The sequence below is a fragment of the Capra hircus genome, chromosome 12, assembly GCF_001704415.2.
Source record: "Capra hircus breed San Clemente chromosome 12, ASM170441v1, whole genome shotgun sequence".
Taxonomy (NCBI): Eukaryota; Metazoa; Chordata; class Mammalia; order Artiodactyla; family Bovidae; genus Capra; species Capra hircus.
The window spans coordinates 50,978,619-51,006,219 of record NC_030819.1 but is presented as its reverse complement, the minus strand read 5'-3'; the positions used below and the strand labels follow the sequence as shown (position 1 = coordinate 51,006,219).

Here is a 27,601-nt window from a genome sequence, read left to right as displayed (position 1 = left end):
GAAGGCAGGCGTCATGCCAGAGATAAAGAGCCTTTCCATGTTTGGAGTTAGCAAACAAAACTCACCTGGAACTTTAGAATACTTGTTGGGGAAACGTATTTTCTGATGGTGCCAGATATTAAAGTCTGAGGTCTTCTTGTGCTGTGGACAGCATGTAAGGAATGATGATTCTAAAACCAGCCTGGTTGTCAACTTTTTAAGGACATTTTCCCATAGAGACTGGGCACAGAAATCAGTGTGTTTAAAACCAGCCAAGATCAAGAGCAGCTAACACTGGAAGTGAAAGATTTGAGGATTATTTTGCACCTGATGTTTAGGTGAGCCATTGCATGTAATTCTATTTCATATCTGGAAAAAAGCCCTCTCTCAAACTTTTACCTATTTGCTCTTAATATGAGTAACTGCTGTCTGCAAGTATTTATGGAGCATATGCTCTTTGTAATTGAATGAAAGACAGGAAAGAGACTTGAACAAGTGCCTTGGTCTAGGTCTTGTTTCCTTTTGTAATACCTATTTTTGATGTTATCGCCTCTCACTTACCAAAGGACCTGGATGAAGCCCTTGCTGTTTTATAACTGGCAGGCTGAAGTGAGCTTTTCCATGTGTCCAGGGCTAGCAGAGTCCATAAACGCCCTCATTGTGTCTGCCCCCAGCACCCCCGCTCTGTGCTGGGCCTTCCAGGGGCCTCCATTACTCCTCACGTGAGAGCCGCATGCGTTCGCGCTGCCTGGACGGCTGCATGAATAAAACCCAGGGCAAGTGGCCTGACCATTCTGTCAAGGCTCAGTGTCTGTCGTACAACTCCCCTGATGTGAAGTAGAATCTTGACATCTTAGTGAGCATATAGCATATTAAGTTCTGTTATTTTCCTCATTGAAAGTATGTAGTGATTATACACAGATATTTTGTGTATTAGATTTGGATATCCAACAGATAACAGTTTATTACCATTTTAATGTCAGATTGTGACTCCTTAAAAAAATAAAACAAAATTGTTGTAATGTTTTTGTGCATCTTTGCTCAACATAGTACTCAGTGTAAATATTTAATATTTTTCATTATTGAACATTTATATACCCCCAAATTGCCTTTAGTTAGTAAAATGGGACATTGCAAGTTAAGGAAATTAACTTGGAAAAGTGTAAGTGAAGTATTTTTAGTTAAGTACAAAAACTTTATTGCCTCATGCAGGTGCTTTATTTCATGTGTTCGAGCCTCCTTGTTTTATGCCCCAACCTTTTATTGTGGAAAATTCCAAAGATGCACAGAAATAGAACACGCAGCTTCAACAGCTGTAAGCTTTATTTCATGTGTGCTCTTCCAGCCCCAGATTATTGTGAGGCACGTCCTAGACATCAGATAAGTCCACCACAGACACGTCAGTGTGTTTCTCTAAAGGGTGATCAAGCCCCGTTTGTAGACAGCTCATGGGGAGGCCTAGTGCTCAGCCATGTGTTCCCTTCTGGTGGAGCCGGACCCCAAATGGGAGCCTTGTGAGAGGATGAGGTCGTGGAGGAGGTGCTGTCTTCCCCACCATGTACAGAGTCCCTGCTGCTCCCAACTCCACAAGGGGGCAGACAGAGGAAGGGGAAAGTGAGCTTAATGGAACCTGGTTTGAGTTTCACTTTCGTTCAGCAGTCACGTAAAGGCAGACCATTTCTGGGGTGACTTTTCGGAAGCAAGCAATGGCTTCTGAAGGAGTTCTCAGTGCCCCTCCTTGCTCTTAAGACACAGATTGAGATTAGATATTTATTAAGCAAAAATCTAAAACATTTCCAGAGCGTTGCCTGTAATGTTCTCTTAATGATTTGGGCTTTGATGGAAATATAGCATTTGAACTTATGTCTAATTTTTGCCACCTGTAGTTTTGGATAACCTGTTGAAGTTTCTCACTGGGCGATGAGCACATGGCCTAATTGACATATGTTTGTGGGCACTTAGCTTGTGCAGACGGGGTGCAGCGCTGTCTCTGTGTCCACACAGCCTTCTCCTTTCTCAAATCCTCAGTGGCTTTGTCCATGTCTCCAAGTGAGTTCTGTTCACAGACACCTGCAGGTGTGTCATGGTGACTCTTGTGTGGCGAGGACAGGATTCTGTGTGCAGCAGCTAACCGTAAACGCCTGAACACTATAAATATTGGTTTTTAGTCTGAGATAGACCGTGTGTAAACAGAAAACTTCTTTGTCTGAAGTTGAATGCACTGATGTGTGGGACTTGTTCTCCTTCAACACCATGTGTATTTGCTCTTCCTGTTCTCTTTTTTTGTTTCCCAGAAAATGTATTTGGGGAAAATGCTGTTTTTCCAAGCAGACTGTATGAGACTTGCATTTTGTATAAGTGATTTTAGCTGCTGTAAGATCCTGGAGGGAAGTGATGGGATAAAAATGCAGAAGTTGATTTTTCTTTTTTTTTTTTTGCCTGTGTTTTGGCATCTGTTTTGCATTGGTTTCCTTCTGTTGCCACCACTCAGATCGCCTATCCCTGCACCGTGACATATAATTATAATGGAACTGTTATCTGCATTCCTGTAGCATTCTTTTTTTCCCAGCACTTAATGCCTTTTATTCCTTAGCTTCAGGCAGGAATTGTGTAGCATATGTGAAGAGGCTTAAACTGTTTCCATTACATTCTTTCTGGATGGCTCCGTTATATTTAGGCTTACATTTTCGACAAAGTCGGAATGTTATTGTGGTTGACCTTGACCCCAGATAACTGGGCAGACATTATATAGCCATGTTTGAGTCCTCACAGAACGTGCTCCTGAAGCCAACGGAGTCCTGGCGGGAGGCCCTCCTGGACAGCAGGGTCATGGAGCTGTTCTTTACCGTAAGTCCTGCCCCCACCCCCGCCCACAGGGAGGCCACAGAAGGGTTCCACGGGAAGGCCAGCTTCTATATTTTTCTTAAGTGAAACAGGACAAATTGCTTTTGTCCTCCAAAGCCTTCTCTTCTAATCAGTATACTGCTTAAACAAAGATTATATAGAAATGTTTTTGCTGGTTTATAAGAATGTTATGTAATTAGGATGGGTTTAATGTCATAGGGCTCAAGGTGTTTGGTCTTGGGACCTCTTTACACTCTTAAAAATTATCGAGAACCCCAAAGAGCTTTGGTTTATGTGGGTTATAGCTAATAGTGTTTATATTTTCCATATTAAAAATTCAAACTGAGAACTTTAAAATATAAATTATTAATTCACCTAAAAATAGCAATATCAGACCACTACATAGCAACATAAATAACATTTCAGTGAGCAAATAGCTACATTTTAAAAAACAAATTAAACCTTTAGTGAGAAGAGTGGCATAGTTGACATTTTTGCAGATGGCACTGGTGTCTGGCCTCCTAGCCCAGGCCTCACCTCTGCTCCTTGTCTGGTTGGTTGCAGCTTTGCCATCATATTACTGACACGTAGAACGTGTGTGTGTTGGAGGCAGGGGTTGGGCAGTGGGGGTGGAGAAGGCGGGCACTGCCCTCGGTGTGCTGAGAGGAGTGTTGACCGTATGACCTGCCAGAATCAAGGAAGTCCTGGGGACCCTGGGCCACATGAGAAGAGCTCTCTGGAGCAGTGCACTTTGTTGCCAGCCATGGGCTAAGTCAGTGTTCTTGAGTAGCAGTTCACTTCGGCTGGACCCCTGCTTTAAATAGTCCTGCTTTTTGCTTGCTAAATAATGAAGAAGTTAGGAACCTGTTCCCATCTTTGCCCAAGAGGGCCCCCAGTGTAATAGGCAGAAGCTAGGGAAAATACGTGTGTGTGTCTCTGATAGAGTGTGGGAGAGAGTGTGTGTGTGAGTGTCTGTATGTTGATCTGTCTGCAGATACAGTGCAAACATCCACGTTAGTTAGTTATAGCAACTGGGACAAAAGTGCAGATAAAGACCAGTTTAAAAAATGATAAGCTATTTTGCTAAATCCCAACCATTAATTATAGTTTATCTGTTCATATGTTTTAAAAATGCTAGTCACCAGCCTTACAACTGGTTGCCTATTTATACAGCATTTAAAATGTTATAGGCATATAGTGTATATTTTTAAAAAAATAGCGAGAACAAGGTTGTTCGTCCCTCAGTGTACATAAAAATCTTTTTCTGTAGAAATGTTCAAACTGAGTATTACCTTGCATTTTATTCTGTAAATCCGAGAAGTAGTGGGTAAAAACAGTATTAGTATCAAAGGTGATTGTAACTACACTTTAACACTCTCTTGCCTGCCTCCGCGGGCAGAACTTGTTTTGATGTGGATCCAAGTTCAATTCTCTGTATTATTCATTTGACTGAAAACAGTTTTTGAAAAGGTAGAAAACTTTGCAGCAGTGCTGGAAGCGGCTCCTGGTCTGAACAGCTGTCTAGACGCGGCAGCAGCTGCCCCTGTCAGCTGGGAGCCTCCGTGGGCAGTCACTCAGCCTTGAGAGTTAATCCTTTTGCTTTGTTATTTTAACAGTTTTGTATTCTGTGGCCTGTTACTTTCATGTATGCACTTTATGAACAATTTTAATTTTGTCATTTGTTAGAAAAATGTCGTGACTAATCTTGTTTCCTTCTTCTTTTTTTTAAGTTTACTTTTTAAGTTTCAATTCTGTGAATTTATTGCCTCTTTGCAGCGTTTTTCCACAGGTTGTTACTTTTCTCTGGATTTGAATTGCTGCACTTGTACGTACTGTGTCATGGCCTCGACCTGGATATGGCCCTTCTGGGTTCAGGGGGCTGGATGGCCTTCTGGCCCTTGCAGGTTGACGACTGATCCCGTTTTCTCCTTTCCCTTAGGAGCTGGAAAAGCCCCTCTCCTTAGTTTTTCCTTTCTAATCTTCCATGTTGTCTCTTCTTCACACTGCTTGCTGTGTGGATACTGGTGGTCCCATCTCAGCTGTCGGCTTCGCAGCCGTGTGCGATCTCCTCGTACTTGTCTTCTGCTTATCGCCCGTCTCGCCCCACTCCTTGTCTGTGTTCAGTCTCAGAGCCTTCTGGTCCCGTGCTTCACCAGGCACTCGACTGGAGGCCCACAGACATCTTCGATTCCCCGTGTCTCCGCAGAGCCCAGCGTCTTACTCATGAGCCTTTCTTTACTCTGTATTTCCTGTCTTGCTTCTCCACTCACCTGCCTGGGTCTTTGGCTGGACTTAGCCTTTCTTTATCCCTCTGCTTTCCCCTGTTCAGGTGTTGGATTTGGGTTTTAAGTTGTGTAATGTAGTTCAGATATGGTAGAGCCTCTGTGTGATGGAAGAAGGGCAGGAATCTACATCTTCCATAAGAATCAGTTGTTGATTTATCATGCGCTTTATGTGGTTCATGTTTCAGGAAAGATAAGCCTGAACAATGAAGTCAGGCTCTGAGGATGGTTTATTTTATTTTATTTCATGACATGGTCCACGTTGGCTATTTCTTTTGCTTCCTCAGGTCTAGACCAGTGTTGAGCGACCGCTTGGCTGATGAAGCAGCCCTCTGGGGCCCCAGACTGTGTTGTCTGTCACATTTAAATGTTGAAAAGGTTAAAAAACTCAGTGACAGAAATGTAGTTACAGCCTTCAGATAAGGCACTTAAGAATAGTTGTGTTCAGAAGTTCTTGAAGTAGAGTGTATACATGCACTTGTGCATCGTACTTTTAATCGACTTTATATAAAACTCAGGATTCTTCGAAAAACACTGTGTCGCTATGGACCAGGGAGGGCCTGGCCAGGTGAGCTGCGGGGCTTCGCAGGTCGTGAGTTCTCCAAAGCAGCTTCTACTCCACCCTTTGAAGACAAGCACACAGCAAAAACTCCGTGACAGCTGTTAAGTCATGAGTTCTGTGTAATTTTCACATGTCCTAAAATACTGTATCGTTCTTCAATTTTGTTTTTCCCAGCCACATACAAAGGTAAACAGTTCTTACCTCACACGCCACACAGAAGCAGGCAGGAAGCCAGGTCTGGGCCATGGGCTGTGGGTTGCCAACCCCTTTTCTAAACCAGAGAGGGTAACATGTCAGTAGATAAGTTAATTTTGTGACTTGTAGCGAGTTTCTAATATTTTAAGTTTCTTAGAACCTTAAGAAGCTCAGGAATTGAAGACTGATGGGGAATCCATCTGAGAACTGGGGGTGTGTAAGTGCTCAGTGTCTCACCCCTGCACCAGTGCATACTTGGGAAACGTTCTACCTTCACGTAACTTATATGTGATTTGTATAGTCAGAGTGAAATAATCTGAAACCCATGGAGAATAAATGTATACATTGTGACATTCAGAAAGCAGAGAGGTTTGTGTAGGGGAAAGGGGGCTGGAAAAGTGAAATGCTTGTGGGAAGTAGAAGATGGCCATAGTACGTGTGGTAGATTAAGATGAGAAGTTTCCTGTGAGTTCTCTGAACCATTTTCCTGGGTTGTTTTGGTTATTAAGTCTGAGAACATTAATGACCTTCATCGGAATGCTGTATACCAGGTGTTTCAGATCAGTATTGCAGAACTGAAATACAAATCTAGATGAGGTTCAAAGTGAACTTAAATAGAATCTAAGTAAAATTTAAAAAAAAATTACTTTATTATTTGCAATGGTGTAGCATAAAATGAGATTCGGACAACTTGTAGGCAGTCTCAGAGTTAATGGAAGACTGTTTATGTGTTGTTTGAGTGAGCGTACGCCTAGGAATGGAGGGGAGCACTGGTTTTCTGAGTGTGATTGTATCCACCAGAGCGCCATCTGTACGCTCCTGCCTGAACTTTGCTAACTTTAGCAGGAGCCTGGGTGAGGCATAGTTAGTGTAATACAGACGACTGTCGTCCTTGCTGTTTTTAGAAGGAGCAGTGTGCCTAACTGGCCAGCATCTGTTTCTCTCTTTGTCACAATAGGCTGGAGACAGTTCACTTTTCACAATGTAGGTAGCCCTCCATTGAAGATTAACTGATACGTTTAAAATCATGGCCTGTAACAAAGCAGTGCACTGAGGCGCAATTTTCAAATTTAACTTCGAAATCAGTTTTCTAGAAATAATCAGCTGCAGTGAATTTTTCTCTCCCTTCATTTGGCATGATAGAAACGTGACCCTTATAAAAGAAGAATTTATTTTTATGGATTAGCTCATCTTTCCAACAGGTACATCGAAAGATCAGAGAGGATTCTGACATGGCCCAGGACTCGCTGCAGTGCCTTGCACAGTTGGCGTCCCTGCACGGGCCTGTCTTCCCTGATGAGGGCGCTCAGGTGGACTACCTCGCCCACTTCATTGAGGGCCTGTTGGGCACCATCAACGGGTAGGTGTCCTAGCCGGGAGCGGCCCTGGCTCTCCTGCATGGTTTGCGGTGGAGGGGAAGAGAAACCAGTGATTCCCCTTAACCCTCTGAAGTAGTTATATGTGAGTGAGCACACAGAGACATGCCTTTGGAACAAGTGGGTGGAAACCAGTTCCCCCTGCTCCACTTAACGCCGGTGCCCACACCTTGGGTTGTAGGATCGAGATAGAAGACTCTGAGGCTGTGGGCATCTCCAGCATCATCAGCAACCTGATCACCGTGTTCCCTCGCAATGTGCTGACTGCCATCCCCCGAGAGCTGTTCTCGTCCTTCGTCAACTGCCTCACTCACCTCACCTGCTCTTTTGGGCGCAGCGCTGCACTAGAGGAAGTGGTAAGCTGCTTCTCTTATCACACGGCGTCCGTCTCTCCGTCCATCTCACAGTGAGGGCTGCTCTGCTTCTGAGCACTGCTCACAGTGAGTCATCGTTTTAAAGGCATGTGTTCTTCTTTATATGTGCAAATTATTTGGTGATCTGTGCTTGGAAACATGGCTTTTAAAACATTTGTGATTAGAATCACTTTCAGTTCAGTCGCTCAGTCATGTCCAACTCTTTGTGACCCCATGGGGTGCAGCATGCCAGGCTTCCCTTATTGGTCTAAGTAATTATTTTTAATTTCTTTTGTTTATTTTTATAATTTTATTTATTTATTTTTGGCTACACAGGCCTTTTTTTCACTTGTGGCAGGTGGGGACCACTCTCTGGTTGTGGTGCTTGGGCTTCTCATTGCGATGGCTTCTCTTGTTTGGATCCTGGGCTCTAGACCACAGGCTCAGGAGTTGTGGTGCACAGACTTAGTTGCTCTTCGGCATGTGGAATTTTCCCTGATCAGAGATCAACCCCGTGTCTCTTGCATTGGCAGGCAGATTCTTTACCACTGAGCCACTTTAGCCCTGGTCTAAAGATTTTAAGTTGAGATAATTTAGTACATGAATATAGGAAATGGAGTGAAATGTTTATATTAAATATTATGCTGAAAGCCCATTTTAATATTAAGCTGTTTGATTAAGTTCAAAGGATGCTGTGAGCTTTATGGTATGGTTGTAACTATATATAATTTTAAGTATTGCTTGAGAATTTAAAAATCTTGGGCTTACCTGAAAATTGCATAAATATAATTTGGTTCAAATAATTGTAACCCTATTTATTTTGATTAGACTACGCTCTTGAAAATATTTTTGGTGCTATGGTTTAATAATATACCTTAGTAAATTCTAATTTACATTAAAATGAAGACCAGTTCCATTACTCAGAGATGTTTCTAGGTACAGATTTTAAATGAATATCTTCCAAGTTTTATATTTAATCTAGAAAACAGGTACTAAACTTTCTGACAACAAAGCTGCGTGTGTAACAGTTACTGTTAATAACTCCATTAATCTTGGGAAGTAATTGATTTTTTTCCCTGCAAAGTAGTTATTGTTGAAGCTAATTTTTCTTTTTATGAAATGTAAATCCTTTTCAAAGATTCAAAGGGTAAGAAGAATATTTGTGAACATTTGACAGAATTTCGAGTGAAGTCCTAACGGCTGTTTTGTTGGGAGGTCTGGCAACATGTGTGGAAGTGTATAGTGTCCCTTTTTGTAGCTGTCAGAGCGTGAAAAACTCAGATGTGGCTGTGTCCGCACCGTGGGTGCCCCGTGGTTTGATGGGGAAGGAGCCAAGCCAGGAAGACATTTGTGTGTTGGAAAGTGTGGGTCATGGAGGAATAGACATTTCCAGGCCTCACATGTGAGATCTGAATTTCTGGGCGAGGAAAATGATGTTCTAGGCGTGGAAGTACAGGGTGAGTTAAAGGAAGCTTTACTCAAACCCTTTTCAAGTGATCACAGATACTGGGTCACTAGGGCTTCACATCCTGAGTCCCCCCTTCCCCTACCCCTTCCCCCTTGTCTTGTTTTCTTTTCTAAACCCTGGGGGTTAAACAGAATAAGCACGTTTAGAAGCACAGCTGCTTTTTAGTGTCTGTCTGTGGGTTGAGGAATCGTCTAACCATCTTATAGAGGAATTGCTAAAAGATACGTAACATTTTTGGTTTGCAGATTTTGAATTTGAGCATTTATTTATTTTGCCTAGGGAACTAACAACTTGGAAAACATTGTTTCTGCCAAGGTTTGACAGAAGTATTGGAACTCAGAGGGCGTGGCTGCACTTGCAGAGAGCGGGTGTTTCTTGTGCTGTCTTCCTTTCTTTTAACAAATTGATTTCTTTTAACCTGTTTATGATGTTTAAAAAATGGTGTTAGAAACAGTTGGTTATCCATCGAAAAAAACAGAGGGAAAAGATTTGTCTAATGCTTTCCATGACTCATAGCAACCAAATTGGCAAGGGTTGTACTGCTTACAAGACTACCATTGGAACAACTAGATCTATTGGCCAGGGTTTCATAAGGGAACACTTGAGTAAGGAGGCCCGGCCACCTCAGGGCAGGTGGGCGAGTCCCAGCGACGCTGGCCCTTAGGAGGGCTGCTGGGTCAGTCCAGTTCTGTGAATGTTTATCTATCGCCTACATTTCACCAGGCACTGTGTTTGATAAATACCTTGTTTAGTGTTAAGAATTTGGAAAGTCATATATGTTTCCAAAAGGAAAAAGTTAATCTAAGAGTGTAACGTTAAAAATTCTCTGAAAAGTTATAATTTAGACTATTTATTCAGAGGCTAGGAATACTGTCATATGCATGGGTGCTCTGAGTCAAATTAATTCTGTGCTGTAAGGACTGGCTAGAAAAACAAGAGAATGAATTCATTTCTATTGCATTTGACATTCAGAGACTTCTCTAAATTCTTCTTCTTCTTTTTTTTTTTAATATTTATTTGGCTGCACCTGGACTTAGTTGCAGCTCACAGGATCTTTAGTTGCAGCATGAGAAGTTTTAGTTGCAGCTTGAGGGATCTAGTTCCCCAGCCAGAGACTGAACCCGGGCCCCCTGCATTGGGAGCGTGGAGTCTTAGCCACTGGACCCCTAAGGGAAGTCCCTAAATTCTTTTTAAAATGCAGAGATCATGACTTTTTATTTGTAACATTTCTGTGTTTTTTCTCTATGTTGAGATTTTTGCTTCATACGATGCTACACTCAGAAAGGGGCTTTCCAGGTGGCGCTAGTAGTGAAGAACCTAAAGAACCCAGCTACCAGTGCCTGAAACGTAAGAGACACTGGGGTTGGGAAGATCCCCTGGAGGCAGAAATGGCAAACCACTCCAGTATTCTTGCGTGGAGATCCCATGGACTGAGGATGCTGGCGGACTATAGTCTGTAGAGTCACAAAAAATACAGTCACAGAGACACAATTGAAGTGACTTAGCATGCATGCATACCAGAAAGAATATAGCAGATGAGCAACAGCACAGACTGTTTTAGTTCTTTCCATCTTTAATCTTTTGTATGTCCTTGCTTGCTATTTTACACTATATATTATCTGATACATGTATTACACATGTATTATCTGTCATTGGATTTGTGGGTTATGGCAAGCATATAAAATTTAAACTTATTGTGAAGTATTTTGTTTATGTCAAGTAAAAACTTTATGTGTGTGTGTGTGTGTGTGTGTGTGTGTATGTATAAACATTGTGAAGAATAATAAGATGAACAGCTGTGTGCCAGCCATGCAGATACTACAGTATATTGCTGGGGCCTTTACCCCTTCCACCTACCTGGAGTTTCCCCCTGTTGTCATAAGCACGGTTTATATTGCACAAGTTACTTCTGCCAAATGATTTTGTGTCGTGTTTGCTAACGAGCGTTGCCAGGGTGCTGGGCTGTGCTGTTGGCTCCTTTCCATCCTCTGTGACCTCGACGGTTCTGCGTGCTCGCCTTCCCGAGTCCTCCTGAGAGCAGAAGAGCAGCCCCTGGCTGTTTACAGGAAACAGGAGTTCAGCAGGCTTTTCATTAGCGGTGCGGCTCCATGTGAGAGCTGATGGCTCACAGCCACTTACTGTAGTTATGCCTGTGGATCATAATGCTTTTCTTGAGTCAGGTAACACACGTTTATATATGAAGACAGTGCTCCCGGGCAAAGAGAGAGCTTCCCAGTTTTGTGAAAATGATTTGGAGTTGTCACGTTGATTTTTTGCTGTTTGTAGAAAAAGGTCTGTGGGAGTTGTCTACAGCGTAGCAGTCAAATGTTAGAACCATATTGGCACCATGTTTTATCTGGTATACTTTTACAGTATCTGACATTAGGCACACATGCATACTTTATTTTTATAGTAGAGTTTTAGATTCATAGCAAAATGGAGTGAAAATAGAGAATTCCCCCCGCCCCCAACACACAGCCTTCCCCACCATCAGCATCCTACCAGAGGGTGCATGTGTGACAGTTGATGAACCTACCCTGACTGTCACCAGCACCCCGAGCCCACGTCTTTGTCGGGGTTCACTCTGTTACATGGGTTATGGGTGTGGATATGTGTGATGAGTGCATCCGCCATTATGGTTTCACACAGAGGAGTCTTACTGCCCCCAGCCCACCCCTCCCTGACAACCAGGGCTCTTTCCTTGTCTCCAAAGTGTGGCCTTTAAATGTCATATAGTTGGAATTGCATAGTAATGCTAGATTTTAATCTGAAATTCACATGCATGTTAAAAGGAGACCAGATTCACATACTGAAACTTTTCTTCCCCAAACTTCATTTGGCAGTGTTTTCATAAACAAAATTAACCACTATTTGTATGTGTCGAAGTGGTTCTTGTTGTTGTTCAGTTGCTAAGTTGTGTCTCAGACACTTTTTGACCCCAAGGACGGCAGCGTGCCAGCCTTCCCTGTCCTTCACTATCTCCCAGAGTTTGCTTAAACTCATGTCCATTGAGTCAGTGATGCCATCTGGCCATCTCATCCTCTATCGTCCCCTTCTCCTCCTACCCTCAGTCTTTCCCAGCATCAGGGTCTTTTCCAGTGAGTCAGTTCTTCGCATCAGGTGGCCAAAGTACTGGAGCTTCAGCATCAGTCCTTCCAGTGAATATTCAGGACTGATTTCCTTTAGGGTGGACTGGTTGGATCTCCTTGCAGTCCAAGGGATTCTCAAGAGTCTTCTCAAATACCACAGTTCGAAAGCATCAATTCTTTGGTGCTCAGCCTTCTTTATGGTCCAACTCTCACATCTGTGCTTGAGTACTGGTTAACCATAGCTTTGACTAGACGGACCTTTGTTGGCAAAGTAATGTCTCTGCTTTTTAATATGCTGTCTAGGTTGGTCATAGCTTTTCTTCCAAGGAGCAAGTGTCTTTTAATTTCATGGCTGCAGTCACTGTCCACAGTGATTTTGGAGCCCAAGAAAATAAAGTCTGTCACTGTCTCCATCTTTGCCCCTTCTATTTGCCATGAAGTGATGGGACCAAAGGCCATGATCGTAGTTTTTTGAATGTTGAGTTTTAAGCCAGCTTTTTCAGTCTCCTTTTTTACCCTCATCAAAAGGCTCTTTAGTTTCTCTTCACTTTCTGCGATTAGGGTGGTGTCATCTGCATATCTGAGGTTGTTGGTATTTCTCCAGGCAGTCTTGATTCCAGCTTGTGATTCATTCAGCTGGACATTTTGCACAATGTACCCTGCATATATAAGTTAAATAAGTAGGCTGACAGTACACAGCCTTGATGAACTCTTTTCCCGATTTGGAACCAGTCTGTTGTTCCATGTCCAGCTCTAACTTGCTTCTTGACCTATATACAGATTTCTCAGGAGGCAGGTCAAGTGGTCGGATATTCCATCTCTTAAGAATTTTTCACAGTTTGTTGTGATCCACATAGTCAAAGGCTTTAGTGAAGTCAATGAAGCAAAAGTACATATTTTTTGGAATTCCCTTTCTTTTTCTATGATCCAGTGGATGTTGTCAATTTTGTCAACATCCACTGGTTCCTCTGTCTTTTCTAAATCCAACTTGTACGTGTGGAAGGAAGCTCTTGGTTCATGTCCTGCTGAAGCCTTGCTTGGAGAATTTTGAGCATAATCTTGCTATCATGTGAAATGAGTGCAGTTGTATGGAATTTGAACTTTCTTTGGCATTGCCTTTCTTTGGGATTGGAATGAAAACTGACCTTTTCCAGTCCTGTGGCCACTGGTGAGTTTTCCAAATGTGCTGGCATATTGAGTGCAGCACTCTTAGCAGCATCAACTTTTAGGATGCGAAATAGCTCAGCTGGAATTTCATCACCTACACTAGCTTTGTTCGTAGTGACGCTTCCTAAGGCCCACTTGACTTAATACTCCAGCATTCTGGCTCTAGGTGAGTGATCACACCATTGAGGTTATCTGGGTCATTAAGATCTTTTTTGTGCAGTTCTTCTGTATTCTTGCCACATCTTCTTAGTATCTTCTGCTTCTGTTAGGTCCATACCATTTCTGTCCTTTATTGTGCCCATCTTTACATGAAATGTTCCCTTGGTATCTCCAATTTTCTTGAGGAGATCTCTAGTCTTTCCCATTCTATTGTTTTCCTCTATTTCTTTGCTTGTTCACTTAAGAAGGCTTTATCTCTCCTTGCTGTTCTCTGGAACTCTGCATTCAGTTGGGTTTATCCTCTTTGCCTTTTACTTCTCTTCTTTCAGGAATTCATAAGGCCTCCTCAAACAACCATTTTGCCTTTTTGCATTTCTTTTTCTTGGGGATGGTCTTGATCACTGCCTCCTGTACAATGTCACAAACCTCTGTCCATCGTTTTTCAGGCACTCTATCAGATCTAATCCCCCTTGAATCGATTTGTCACTTCCACTGTACAATCATACAGGATAGTGTTTGGGGCATACTTGAATTACTGTGATATTGAATGGTTTGCCTTGAAAACAAGCTGAGATCATTCTGTCATTTTTTGAGATTGCACACAGGTACTGCATTTCAGACTCTTCTGTTTGAGGACTACTCCATTTCTTCTAAGGGATTTTTGCCCACAGTAGTAGATATAGTGGTCATCTGAATTAAATTCACTCATTCCCATCCATTTTAGTTCACTGATTCTAAGATGTTAATGTTTACTCTTGCCATCTCCTGCTTGATCACGTCCAGTTTACCTTGATTCCTGAACCTAACATTCCAGGTTCCTATGTGATACTGTTCATTACAGCACTGGACTTTACTTTCCCTACCAGACAGCCACAGCTGAGTGCCATTTGCACTTTGGCACAGCCTCTTCATTCTTTCTGGAGCTATTAGTAATTGCCCTCTGCCCTTCCCCTATAGCACATTGGACACCTTCTGACCAGGGGGAGCTCACCTTCTGGTGTCATATCTTTTTGCCTTTTCATACTGTTCATGGGGTTCTTGCAGCAAGAATACTGGAGTGATTTGCCATTCCCTCCTGCAGTGGACCGCGTCTTGTCAGAACTCTCCACGGTGACCCGTCCATCTTGTGTGGCTCTGCATGGCATGGCTCCTGGCTTCATTGGGTTATCCAAGCCCCTTTGCTGTGACAAGGCTGTGATCCATGAGTGGGTTCAAATAGTTACCAGATACAAAAGCAGACTGTTTTCCTGAGGCTGGAGAGCTGCAAGTTCACCCCTCTGTACGCTCGCAAGTTAATTATGGGTGTTGACGTGTCAGTGCTGATATCCTATTTTAATTACGTTCTCCACCCTCTGTTCTCAGACGAAGTGAGTGGGGTCAAGTGCCCCCCTAAGCTCCAGGGCCTCTCTAGAGCTCTGCTGGCAGTGGGCCCAAGGGCCCCCGGGCACGAGCAGTGTCCAGCTTGGTCCCTTCGTCAGCTCTGGGCACGTGCTCTGGCTTGGCTGCTGGGTGCTGGCCAGAGGGGCAGTGGAGCAGGGCCAAAGCATTAGGAGAAAGTGCTAGGCCGGGTTTCAGTTCTCTGATTAGACTGAAAGATTTAGCTGCCAATTGTCATCAGCCAAATTTCTCACACTTTGCCTGATGAGTCACTTGTGCTGGTTTCCAAGTGGAACAGAAGGCTCTGGGAAGTTTGCAGTGCTTATTTTAGATCCGCTTCAGGGAGGGGGCTGAGTGTCCGATGTGATCCTGCTTTCTCTCACGTCAGGGCTTTGTGCAAGGGACTGTGGAACGCTCTTCCAAGAGTGAACAGCTTCTAACTAAGGCTTTGACAGTTTTTTTGTACTTCTCTGTGTCAGAATTTCAGATTAAACATGGTAAGCGTGCATCACATATGTGCTTAGGAACAATGTGAAACATTGCTTCTTCCTCCTGAGACGCGGGCTCAGAGGATGCTATTCCTCTTAAGATATGTTACCGGTCTGTTTATTTTGGCAAGATAAACTGTGTTAAGACTTAACAAATGATGTCTGCAAAGCACATGCTTGGTGAAGTGTATTGACAGGCCGCAGATGTTTCTCTGGGCGGAGACTGTCTTGTTGATCCCCCTGCTCCATCCTTAGTTGGCTCTGAGTTAGATTTGTGTTGAAGGTTCCTGGTCAGCTGCTCTGCTGCTGCTGCTCAAAGCAGATCCAGCACTTACCTGGCCGCTTTATGTGTCTTTCTCGAGTCCTGAGAACCAGCATCCATGATTGTGTTATAGCATATACAATACAGATGAAAAATAAACAATAACAAAATGCCCACGGGTGAGCCCTCAACCCAACTGAGAATATTACTGGCTGAGTAATATTCCATTGTACATCTGTACCACATCTTTATCCATTCATCTGTCGATGGACATTTAGGTTCCTTCCATGTCTTGGCTATTGTGAATACTGCTGCTGTGAACACATTTGTCTTTTTCAGATATATGTCTTTATCATCTTCTTATAGTTGGCAACACCTTGTTGTCTTTCACTTCCTTGGTCAGGTTTATTCATAAGTATTTTATTTTTTTGTATTTGATTTTAAAAGGGATTTTTTTTTAATATTTTCTCCTCCTGACGTTTCATTAATGCAGTGTTTCCCTCTTGTGTCCTGCCGCAGAGCCCACTCATTAGTTTCTGAGGCTGCTCTGCACTGATGGGGGGCTCCCGAGGTGAACCCGGGCTCAGGGCCCTGCACACACCCCACACCCCTGATTGTGGCTCCAACCACACTCCAGCCTATTTGGCCTGTCTCCACACAGCCCGCCCTGTGCTCACCCCAGGTCTGTCTACACTAAGGCTGGAGACAGCAGGTGGTGACCAGGACCCTGTGTGCACATCTCTCTGTCCTGCCAGCTGCATTCCTTGCCACTCCCCCAGCTGGTGAAGGGGGACCCCAGGGTGAGAGCACCTTATATAGATGCAGTCTAAATGAATTTATAGGGGGAGATGAGCTTCAAGTCCTTCTCTTCCACCATCTTAATCTCCCAGCCTCAATCAGATTCTTAAGCTGTTTCTTTCATCTGTTTTTTTTTTTTTTGCTGTTGGATTGCAAGAGTTTCTTATATATTTCGGATATTAACTTCCTATCAAATATATGGTTTGCAAATATCCTTTCCCCATTTGTTAGATTGTCTTTTTGTTTTGTTGCTGTTTTTCTCTGCTGCCAGCAACATGCATCAAATAGCCCTTCCTTTCCTAATGATTTGTAAGACTGTTACTATCTAGTGTTCACATACTAGTTGAACTTTCTTGAGCTCTAACCACTTCCATTGGTCAGCTAGTCTGTTTTTGCACCTGTGTTTTGTTTTAAGGTGATGTCAGTTCCCACTGCACCCTGGATTTTCAGGAGGAATCTTGACTGTGTTAGCTTTTTTATTTCCTGTAAAAATTGTGTCAGTTTTTCAAGTTGGATTGTGCTTAGGATTATAGTGATTCTTTAGTGAAAAGTGGACATCTCTACTGTATTAATTCTGCCCATAAATGTGGTATTTCTCTATATTAATTAAGGTATAATTTATTACCTTTCAATAAGGAATAAGTTTTCCTTTAGTGCCTTTCATTCTTGTTGCTGTTGTAAATAGTATCTTCTGTAAGTATCATTTTTGAGATTGCTGCTGGCATGGAGAATTGAAGTTGGTGTTTATATGTTGATCTGATATTTACTGACCTTTCAGAATTCTTATTGATTCTAATGGTTTTCCTCTGCGGACAGTTGTGTCATCTGAATAATGACAGTCTTGCTTTTTTCAGTCTTCACCATTTGTATTTCTGACGCTTAGTGTATGGTTCATTTCTTATGGTGCAGTGTTGAATCAAATGGTAGTAGAAGACATCTTTTCTGGTTCATCATTCAGAGTAATGTTTGCTAACTGTTTTTGAGCTCTCCTTTATCAGAATGAGTAATAGGCTTTTTGTTTGTTTTTAAATTTTGATTCCTGGGTCTTCATTGTGATATGTGGTCTTTCTCTACTTGCATGGGGGCCTCTCTAGTTGCAGCGTGCGGGCATAGTTGCCCTGAGGCAGGGTGAGATCTTAGTTCCTTGACCAGGGATGGAACCTGTATCCTCGGCATTGGAAGATGGATTCTTTTTTTTTTTTTAGTTTTTTATTTTTTAAATTTTAAAATCTTTAATTCTTACATGCGTTCCCAAACATGAACCCCCCTCCCACCTCCCTCCCTATAACATCTCTCTGGGTCATCCCCATGCACCAGCCCCAAGCATGCTGTATCCTGCGTCAGACATAGACTGGCGATGGAAGATAGATTCTTAAACACCGAACTACCAGGGAAGTCCCACTAATAGATTTTTAAAACATGGTTGAGTGTTGAATATCATTAATTGTGTTTCTACTTGATCTGTTAGTGTGATCAGTTGGTTCTGTAGATTTTTCTTTTGTTAAAGTTGCCCTTGCATTTCTGAGTTGAACCCAGCTCAACCATGTGTCATGGCCTTTTGTGAATGGCTGGGTTTGTTTGGTGTCAAGATAACATCACTTCCTGAGTTATGTCTTTCTCATTCTTGTTTCCTCTTCTCTGGATCAGTCTCTGTAAGATTGGTTGTTTTTTTTTTGGTTGTTTTTTGCTAGTTTAGTAGATCTCACCTGTAAGTTTACTAAGCTGGTATTTTCTTCGGGGAAAGAATTTAAACTTAAAAAATCTGAATAGTTAGTTATGGGAGTATTCAGGTTTCCTTTTTGCCTTGATCCAAATATGAAGACACTTTTTTCCCCCCGATAATACATTTATTAGAATGAAACATGCCTATTTCTTATAATTTTGTTCTTACTGTTATTTCAGAATACAGTTTTAATGTGAAAATGGTATATGGTCATTGGTAAAAGTAATTCAGATAGTACCTAAAATTAAAATTCTCCAACATTCCAACATTTATCACTTTATTGCCATCTGTTGATTCACATCCAGACCTGTATAATACCTTTATATAATCAGCATCTCATGTCATTAATTGGAGTTAGAAATCGTTTTTAATGCAAAACCTTAGAGGAATGATTCAGTGAATTAGTTTGTACTGTTTTCAGTAATGCTGCAGCAAACGCTCTCATGCACAAATCACAAGTGACTCCCCTGTTGGACAGACATTCTTTAATCAGCTCCATTTTCAGGTAACCCCTCAAATGGTGTCTTGTTCTCTGTAAGGTTTTCCTTCACAGCTGCCCTTTCATGAATTAGGCAGCCTGTAACAGTGGATGTGTCCTTGAGAGAAAGAACTTAGTCATTAAAACTATAACAGAGGTTCTTGTATTTTTTCATAATGCTCTTTGTTTCATACAAAATTTCTGATGGCTTATAAAAAGAACGTTTAGAGTGAGATAATCTTTTAGAACTTGCAGAAGGCAATTAGATGAAAGAGGAAAGCAGAAAGTCAAGCCTAGAGAAAAGGAGCAGTCTGAACAATCAGGCTGTAGTATCTGTACCCGCAAGCCTGACTTTAGAAGGGGCTGGAGATACCAGGTCCTTAGAAGGCTCTTGGGGGAAAAAAGAGGAAGCACACCTGCTCCTCAGAGGAATGCTCCCAAATATTCGGTAAAAATAAAGATGGAAAATGATCTTCTGCAAAGCCTCATGTCATGAATGACATGGATTCTCAATCCCATGGCAGCAGATGATGTCTGAATAGGTTTTATTTGACTCTTTAACCCTCACTGTTCCACCAGAGTCTAGCTTTTGGATTTCTTTTTAAACAGTTCTGTTTAACCATCAGTTTTTCATTATTTTTATTCTTTATTAGAGACCTTAGAACAAAAAGAACATTTGTAATTATCTTAGTATAAGCCTAAAATGCATTGTGAAATTTTAGTGATCTGATTTCTCTTATATTTTTAAGTGTTTTGCTATTTCTTAATCTTAGGAAGTAGTTCACCATTACTCATCAATTCCCATCTATAATAAAAAAGAGACTGAAAGAATAAGAAAATGGAAGAATGATAGAATCACCTACAAGGTTGGTGGAATAGTGAAATGAATCATCACAAATAGAATAAATAATTACTCGTTATGACTTCAGTTTCCTGACTGCATTTTCTAAAATATGGTACAGTCTTTCAAGAGGTCTTGAGATGCCATCTTTTTTATGTCATTGTTAACATTTGATTGGATGCTATTTGAAATTCAGAATTTTTCGCTTTTTGCCCAGAGTATCAAAGAGAAAAATTTTCAGAATAAGATATTTCACAGTGCTAAGCAGAAGATGAATGAAGAGACAGCAGCTCTGAGCTCTAATAATGTTGGTAAAACTGATGTGTAAGTGAAATCTGAGACAGTTTTAGGCGATCAGTTTTCCCAACCTCAACAATTTATGAGCCAACAGTCTATCTCCAAGAACAAAAAGAAAATACGACATTCCCATCCAGTCAGTTATTCCATGGAAAAGCTTCACCCAATATGTTGTGAGTTTGAAGTTTCCTAAAGATTACTGACAGTAGTCCTTCATCATTTTTGATGTTTGTGCAAAAGAATTTATTTAATAAGGTTTATAATTGCATTGATGGTGGAAGCAGTGTGAAAGGAAATAACTGATGTCATGGAAAATTTGGCTAAATTGATCATTTTTATTGGTATTTAGGAATTAAGCAAATGTATATTACTGCCTTTATGGAACCAAGAACATGGCTGTCCTTCAACAAAATTACGAGCTGTCAAGGTTTGAAAAAACACCTTCTGATGGTGTGTGAGCAGGAAGAACCAGCCTGAGTAGGACACAGGGACCTCCTGGAGTTAGACTTTACAAGTGCAGTTGGTCCTCATTGAATGTGGATTCCATATTTGCAGATTCACTTTCTTGCTGAGAACTCTTTGTGACCCCCAAAATCAGCACTAGTTTGACTTTTCTTGGTCATTCATGGACATGTGTGTGCAGGAGAGTTAGAAAATCTATGATCCACCCAGCATGCTTGTTCTCACTACAAACAGATGCCCTTCTCACCATCTCCAGTGCTGCATTTTTGTGTGAAACGGGGTTCCCCAAATTTATGTCAAAAAATACTGAAGTACTTCAAATTCGATGATCTTGCTGTTTCAGATAGCTTCCAGGTGTTGTGCCCAAGTGCATTGAGGCTGGGGCATGCTTTAGGGAGAAGATGTGTATGTTAGGTGACCTTTGTTGAACAGGCTGCTGGCCATGAATCAACACTGTATGTGAAGTAAGGTGTCTATGCACAGAAACACACATGAAACAAGGTGATGTATCCATTTGTCCACCTTTGCACAGTGTAAATGCAGTGACCAGAGTGTTTGCTGATTCATTGTTGGGTCAACTTTACAGGATGTAAATACCACAGATACTAAGAAGAATTGACTGTTTACAACAAGTATGCCCTAGTTAGTTGCACTCAAATAATGTTGCTTGTTTTCAGTAAAAACACCTTCACGACCAGACAAATAGGAATAAAATTTGGGTTTGCTGTTTTTAAAAATTACTTAATTTGCTTTATTGATTTATTTTTGGTTGCCCTGGGTCTTCATTGCTGCTCGTGAGCTTTCTCTCGTTGAGATGCTTGGGCCTCTCGTTGCAGAGCAGGGGCTCCAGTTGCGCGGGCTTCCGGGCTTAGTTGCTCTGAGGCACGTGGGATCTTACCAGACCTGGGAATGAACTCTGTCCCCTGCATTGGCAGGCAGATTCTTAACAACTAGACCACCAGGGAAGCTCTGGGTTTGCTATCTTTAAATTCTTTATAAAGTATCTAATGAAGATTTTTTTTTTAATTTTCACTTTATTCTTTTGTGAAGTTTTCAGATTACTTTTAAATATTTTTTCAAAAAATTAAAGCTTCATTTGATCCAGAAAATGACCATTTTTCTCTGTATTCCCTAGGTTAATAAAAGACATAAAACTCTATTGCTGGGCGCAGCTCCTCAGGTGCTTACCTACTCCCGTCTGGAGGTGGTATTTGACATCTGGCTTAATTTGGAATTCTTGAAAGAGGTCTTCCATTACTTCCTTCTTTGAGTCATTGGCAGATTGCCGGGATAACAGCCTGAGGTTGTCGTCCTCTGATAGAGGTTCCAGAGCTCTTGTAGCTTGAGGCTAGAAGACAAGCTGTAGACCAAACCTGAGAGACACCATTATCACAGCAAATACCAACCCCGGGATGTGCATTTATTTCTTATGACCTTTAGTGTGTCTTTAGAGTATTTGTTCTGTCCTCCCTTTTTTTCATTGGACTCAATGTGACAGTCTCTGAATGCTCTGTTCTTTATGTTTTTGAACATAGTGCTTGACACATAAGTATTCTGGATTTCACTGATTGGTGATCTGGTGAATTTGTGGATGAACAAATCAATGCAAAGACTGGATTGTATACAGTCCTACTAATTAATGGCAAAATTCGGGGTGGTTTCTCACTGGCACCTGAGAAGAGTGAAGTGTCAGACGCTGTGCTCGCAAAGCTGCCCAGAGTCGCTCAGTGTGGACTCTTCCTCACCGAGAAACCCTCTGCTCTGAAGTGATCTTAGGACGCAGCCTGTCCACGCTGGGGACATGCTATCCAAGTCTGACACCCACCCCCTACCCCCAGGTCTGTCTGCTTGCTGTCTGCTGGCCTCCCCACGTGTTCTCACTCGTGCTTCAGTCTCCTCAGGGCCCTCCTCTGGCTACTCTGAGGCCCATCCTTGCCTTTCCAGTACCTAATACAATATCATGGAGTATGTACAAGCCTGAACAGTTCTCTTCTTAACATAGAAAAATGTCAGTTATCTTTGCTTGAAAAATACATGATCTACAAAGTGCTGAACTTAGTCTTTTACAGAAATGAACATTAATTCCTGTTTTCCTAAGAATTTAGATTAAGTTAGAAAGCTTTTAGAAAATCTAATAAAAAGCCTATACATATTTACTGCAGTGTTTGAATTGAACAGTTAATTTGAAGATGAGGTCAGTTAGCTCGATCATTGATTGCTGATTGGGAACTTTGTTGAAGGCCAACCCATGGACCTGTCTGTGGTGACTCTATCTCACTGGTGTCTGTCTTATGAATGCCTCTTCCTTCTAGCTGGACAAAGACGACATGGTATACATGGAGGCGTACGACAGGCTGCTGGAATCCTGGCTGACGCTGGTACAAGATGACAAGCACTTCCATAAAGGCTTTTTCACCCAGCACGCAGTCCAAGTGTTCAATTCCTACATTCAGTGCCACCTTGCTGCGCCCGATGGCACAAGGAATCTGGTTAGTTTTAAGCCAGGTTGTAGTTAAAAATCTGTTTCCTCGTGGGCTCTCGTTGGTCTGTTTGTCCCATCACACGTAATACTAGAAACTTAGGGTGAGCTCTTTCCAAGGACTTGCTGAGAGTGCCAGGTGGAGAGCAGGTTCATGTTTCATGGGCTGTGGCTTCTGGTTCTCCACTTCTCTTTAGTTCTCAGTCACCTGCTGTGTCTTGCTGGTTGTCCAGTGACACCCAAGGGATGATGGCTCTTAATGATGTCAGAGCTCCTCAGAGACGATAGGAACTCCGCTCCGTGTCGGGGGTGGGGTGTAGGTATGCACGGGCCATGTTTACCTATGATTGGCGGGAGTGGTCAGGCTCCCCACTTCTTTCTCTTTGAATTTCCTCCCTTTAGTAACTGGGCGGGCAGTCAGGTGTCCCCAGCAGCTGCACTTGAAGGTGCTCCTTCTTGAAGGTCCTGAGGTTCTGTTCCTCAGCACAGGAACAGGCTGGGTCCTAAGATCAGCTCAGTCTTTATTTCTTTCGTCAATAACAGACTGCCAACGGAGTGGCCTCTCGCGAGGAAGAAGAGATCAGCGAACTCCAGGAGGATGACCGAGACCAGTTTTCTGATCAGCTAGCCAGTGTAGGAATGCTAGGACGCATTGCTGCAGAGCACTGTATCCCTCTCCTGACAAGGTACACACGGTCCAAAGACACCCCATGGAGCAAACACCCTGTAGTCACATGCCCCGGAGAGCTTTAAGTGTTTAAAGACTGTAAACACCCCCGCCCCGGGCACAGCACATGGAACAAGTGGACAGAAACGCACTCGTGGTGGCGTTCCTTGGCTTGTACATTTGGAGCCCAGGCACCACAGCATAGATGGCAGACAGATTATGGAAAACGTGGTATGAGAAACATTGGACCCATATCGAGAAACACTTGGAATAACTGGTTTTCAAATGCCTGTTGTAAACCTTGATTGTTTGTAAAGTGATGTTTTAATACTATGTCGTAAACAATAAATCACAATTCTTATAGCGCCATGAGAACATTGTGTATATAATAAATATTTCTGTATATGTGCTCTGTTCTAACATCTGAATCCACGCTGTCAGTAAATGGAGTGATAAGTCGCTCCGGTCTTTGCTCTCTGAGCCTCATGAAGGCGTTGGTGTCTTCCCTCTTGTAGTCTGTTAGAGGAGAGAGTCACGCGGCTCCACGGGCAGCTCCAGCGGCAGCAGCAGCAGCTCCTCGCCTCGCCCACCTCAGGCTCCGCCGACAGCAAGACGCTGGACGACCTGTACGAGGACATCCACTGGCTTATTCTAGTTACAGGTCGGTTGCTTGTTTCTTGGCCTGTGTTAATAGCAGCAGTTCTCATATAGGGTTGGACTTGAGCCCTGGACACAGCTGCCAAGCGTCCCAGAGCAGGGGCACTTTCCTTACCTGTCCCGAACCACATGTTCTGTGTGGAGCTCAGTGCGGCCCCTCGTTAGTGCTGTCGCTAGGTCTCGCTGTTTTCCTTGTTGCTGGTATTAATACTATGGCTGTTAATTATCACCCCGTCTTATCTGTGAAGAAGCTGAGACCTGGAGACTGGCCCTGGCCATGCTAACATTTGGAGCCAGAGTGCTGGTCCTGGCAGTCTGACTTTTCTTTAGGGTCTTCTGTAACTATGTTGTCAGTGTTTCTATATTTTAAATAATCAAAAAGGAAAAGACCTTACTGTTTGGAAAGGCATTCCCAAATATTGACTTTTTATTGAGGTAATAGAATTCATGTTAATTTTGTAGAATATATTACCAGAAATTATTTAAAGATCATAAAGTAAAAAGCCTACATGTCAATATATGAATTATAAAATTGGTGAATAAAACATTTGTCCTTTCCTGTATTTTTGAGGATTAATTATCTTAGAAATAGAAAGTTTCTTCTCATCAAGCTTAAAATTAACATATTAACGTTTATTAATTTACTTTTACATCAATTTATATGATGTATATAAATCAAAAGTGAACGCATTTATAGTGCAATTTGATAAATGTAGATTGTTAAGTGTTCATTTTTAATTTTTTTTAAACTGAAGGCTACCTCTTAGCTGATGATACTCAGGGAGAGACTCCGCTAATACCTCCAGAAATAATGGAATATTCCATTAAGCATTCATCTGAAGTTGACATTAATACAACACTTCAAATTTTGGGATCTCCAGGAGAAAAGGCTTCTTCCATCCCAGGGTACAACAGAACAGATTCTGTGATTAGGTAATATGACCTCTATAGCTGTGCTCTTGTAATTTATTCTGTTTTATAAATTCTGAGTTGATGGGTAGATGACTCAAGTGACAGACAGGTTGTTGTAAAGCTGACAGATGAAAGAAGATAAAACTTGGAGAAGCCTTGAAACAAGCAAGGATGCAGGTACTCCATGCATTTCAGCAGCGTCACTCTGCTGGGGACGGACGGCATGTCCAGGGCTGAGGAAAACAGCGTGAGGTTACTCTGGGCGCAGCAAGGCTCTGGGGGTCTTCCGGGCTGATTCTCACACACACGTCCCTTGCCCACCAGAAAGCAATGCTAATGCGGGCTCAGGCACCCGAGTAAAAAAGCACCAGGGCTGGAGAGTTCTTGGAAACCAGGTGGACGTGAGCGCATCCTTGCTGTTCAGGAAGCTGGAACGTCTTTCCAGGGGCGTTCCTGTCTCTTCCAAAGCAGAATTGTTTGTCCTGAGTGTCTGACCCTTGGAAGCCCTGTTACAAGATAGCAGCAGCCTCCAGAGAGAAAATTCACTGTGATCTTTCTAAGAGCAGTGGCAGATCTTTCTCTAATTCTTGATGGTAAAGTTAAGGCGGGATGAACCTCAACTAAATAATCTCCTGAAAGCAGATTTGAAAACAGCAGTTTAAGTTTCAGCATCTTTAAATTTAGGTGGCAGGAACAGAGAATAATGAAATAATACTGCTTCTGTCAGTTGCAAGATCAGTAACTCAAGATGCTGCCCCCTCATTCTTTTTGTTTTAATGCAAAATACATAGATACCACTTAAACCTGTGCAATGAAAAATACAATTTTTAAAACATTAAACTGTTAAGCAGACGTCAGGGAAATGTTTGGGAATTTATTTCCTTTATTGTTGCCTTCTCTCATTGGAAATAAAATACCCATGCTTTACTGGAAGAGTCTTCTTTTTCCCTTTGGAGTTGCTGTAGGCCTTAAGTGAGCAACTGGTTTGAATTGGTTTGGTTCATGGGGAGTGTTAATTCCATGGTGCCATCCTGTTCTTTTCCGTGCGTTTGTCTCTGTCTGGGCAGCACCCTCAGGAATGCTGTCCTTGTATTTTCAGTGCTTTTTCGATTCTTACCACTCTTGGATATCAGTGTGGGAGCAAAACATTTTGGTATCTGAGAGCACAGACTATGGAGGGTTGAGGTGGGGGTGAAACGACAAAGAATTACTATTGTTTTTCATTCCAAAGAATTAATGTGAAATTGAGTGGTAGGAGAGAATCAGGCCTTGTTTACTAAAAAAGTAGTTCACATTTCTTGAAGAATTGATCATTTGACAATTATTGAATCCTTATTATGCACCAGACACTGGTCTAGACCAAAGCAGACAGAGGTTCCCATCTTCCAGCTCCTCACGGGCAAGAGGGAGAAGGGGAATTTTTGGCCAGCGTAGAAGCTGCGGGAAGCAGACAGGGCCACGGGCAGACCTCATGGCTGCTGTCATGTCACGTGACGTCACCTGATGCCACGAATGTGGGCTTTACTTCAGAGGTACCGGGTGCCCTGCTGTTTTAGAAATACCTTCCATTTACTTACTTGAATATGTGTTCTCAGTGCTTATATCCATTGAAATGAAAAGCAGGAATCAAATTAAACATAATAAGAGCTAATTTAGAAAAAGAAAACCCATATTTATCTTATTCAGATACATACATCTTTGTGTATGTTAGTTTTTTAAATTGCAGTATAATTGGCCTCCAATATTATATGAATTACAGCTGTACAATATAGTGATTCACAATTTTTAAAATTTATGTAGCATAGTTAGGAGATTTTGGCTATATTGTACAGAGTTTTTTAAATAAATGTGTTCAATTTATTTAAATTGGCATTACATGTTGCTTAGTTGTGTACTAATAAGTATTGTAATGATAACTTAATCCAGAGGACATCTTTAGGACAGTCTTATGGGAAATTTTTAAGAATTGTATTTTAATATCTTTATATACTTGTTTCAGAGAAGTATATGGTATGATCAATAAAGTGAGTATAAACATTTATTGTGTTGGGATAATATTTTATGGGGAGTGAAATAGAAATAAAAATTTAAGGAGAAAAAGTATAAAGTTTCCAGCTGTTAAAAGAACAATTTATTTTTCAAATGAATGATGGTGGTGTCAGAATTCTATGATTATTAAATTCCAATGCATACATTCAAGTGGCCACTGTAATTACTTAGTTCAGATTCTGTGAAGCTGCAAATTATATCATTTAAATAACTGATGGAAAAAATTTGATATGCCAATTTAAAATGGGTTGTGAAATTGTTGGGTTATTTTTGTTTATATACTCTCTAACTTTTAGCACTATTGGCATAGCATTGTATATATATATATATGTATATAGTGAGATGTAAGAGGTTCTGGGGGCAGGACCTGAGAACCCAAGTGGTGTGGGGGGTGGGGGTGGTGTCGTAGGCCTGGAAGGAGCCAGGCAGCAGGGAGCAGCCACGGCAGGAGGTGCTTCTCAGTAACCAGTTGGGTCAGGAGCTGATACTGTCCATGAGCTTCCATGTAGCGAGGGGTTTTCTGTCCCGAGAGGAGCGGTCTTGCCTCTGCACTGAAGCTGCTGAAGTGGTGTCAGAATGGGTTCCTCCCCTTAGTCCTTCGCTGCTTTGCCTTTTAGCCAAAGTCAAGTTAAATGGA

At 42.0% G+C, this 27,601-nt stretch overlaps 1 protein-coding gene across 4 annotated transcripts in view; it reads left to right on the top strand.

Annotated features, from left to right (window-relative positions):
* XPO4 (exportin 4) overlaps nucleotides 1–27,601 on the top strand; it is a 91,685-nt gene that overhangs the window by 46,223 nt on the left and 17,861 nt on the right. For all 4 annotated transcript variants that reach the window (XM_018056544.1, XM_018056545.1, XM_018056546.1 and 1 more), the window contains 7 exons: nucleotides 2,714–2,826; nucleotides 7,065–7,222; nucleotides 7,420–7,594; nucleotides 22,513–22,689; nucleotides 23,223–23,365; nucleotides 23,862–24,007; nucleotides 24,759–24,936. In XM_018056544.1, coding sequence (XP_017912033.1) covers nucleotides 2,714–2,826; nucleotides 7,065–7,222; nucleotides 7,420–7,594; nucleotides 22,513–22,689; nucleotides 23,223–23,365; nucleotides 23,862–24,007; nucleotides 24,759–24,936 — 1,090 coding nt within the window. The remainder of the gene's footprint in view (nucleotides 1–2,713; nucleotides 2,827–7,064; nucleotides 7,223–7,419; nucleotides 7,595–22,512; nucleotides 22,690–23,222; nucleotides 23,366–23,861; nucleotides 24,008–24,758; nucleotides 24,937–27,601) is intronic.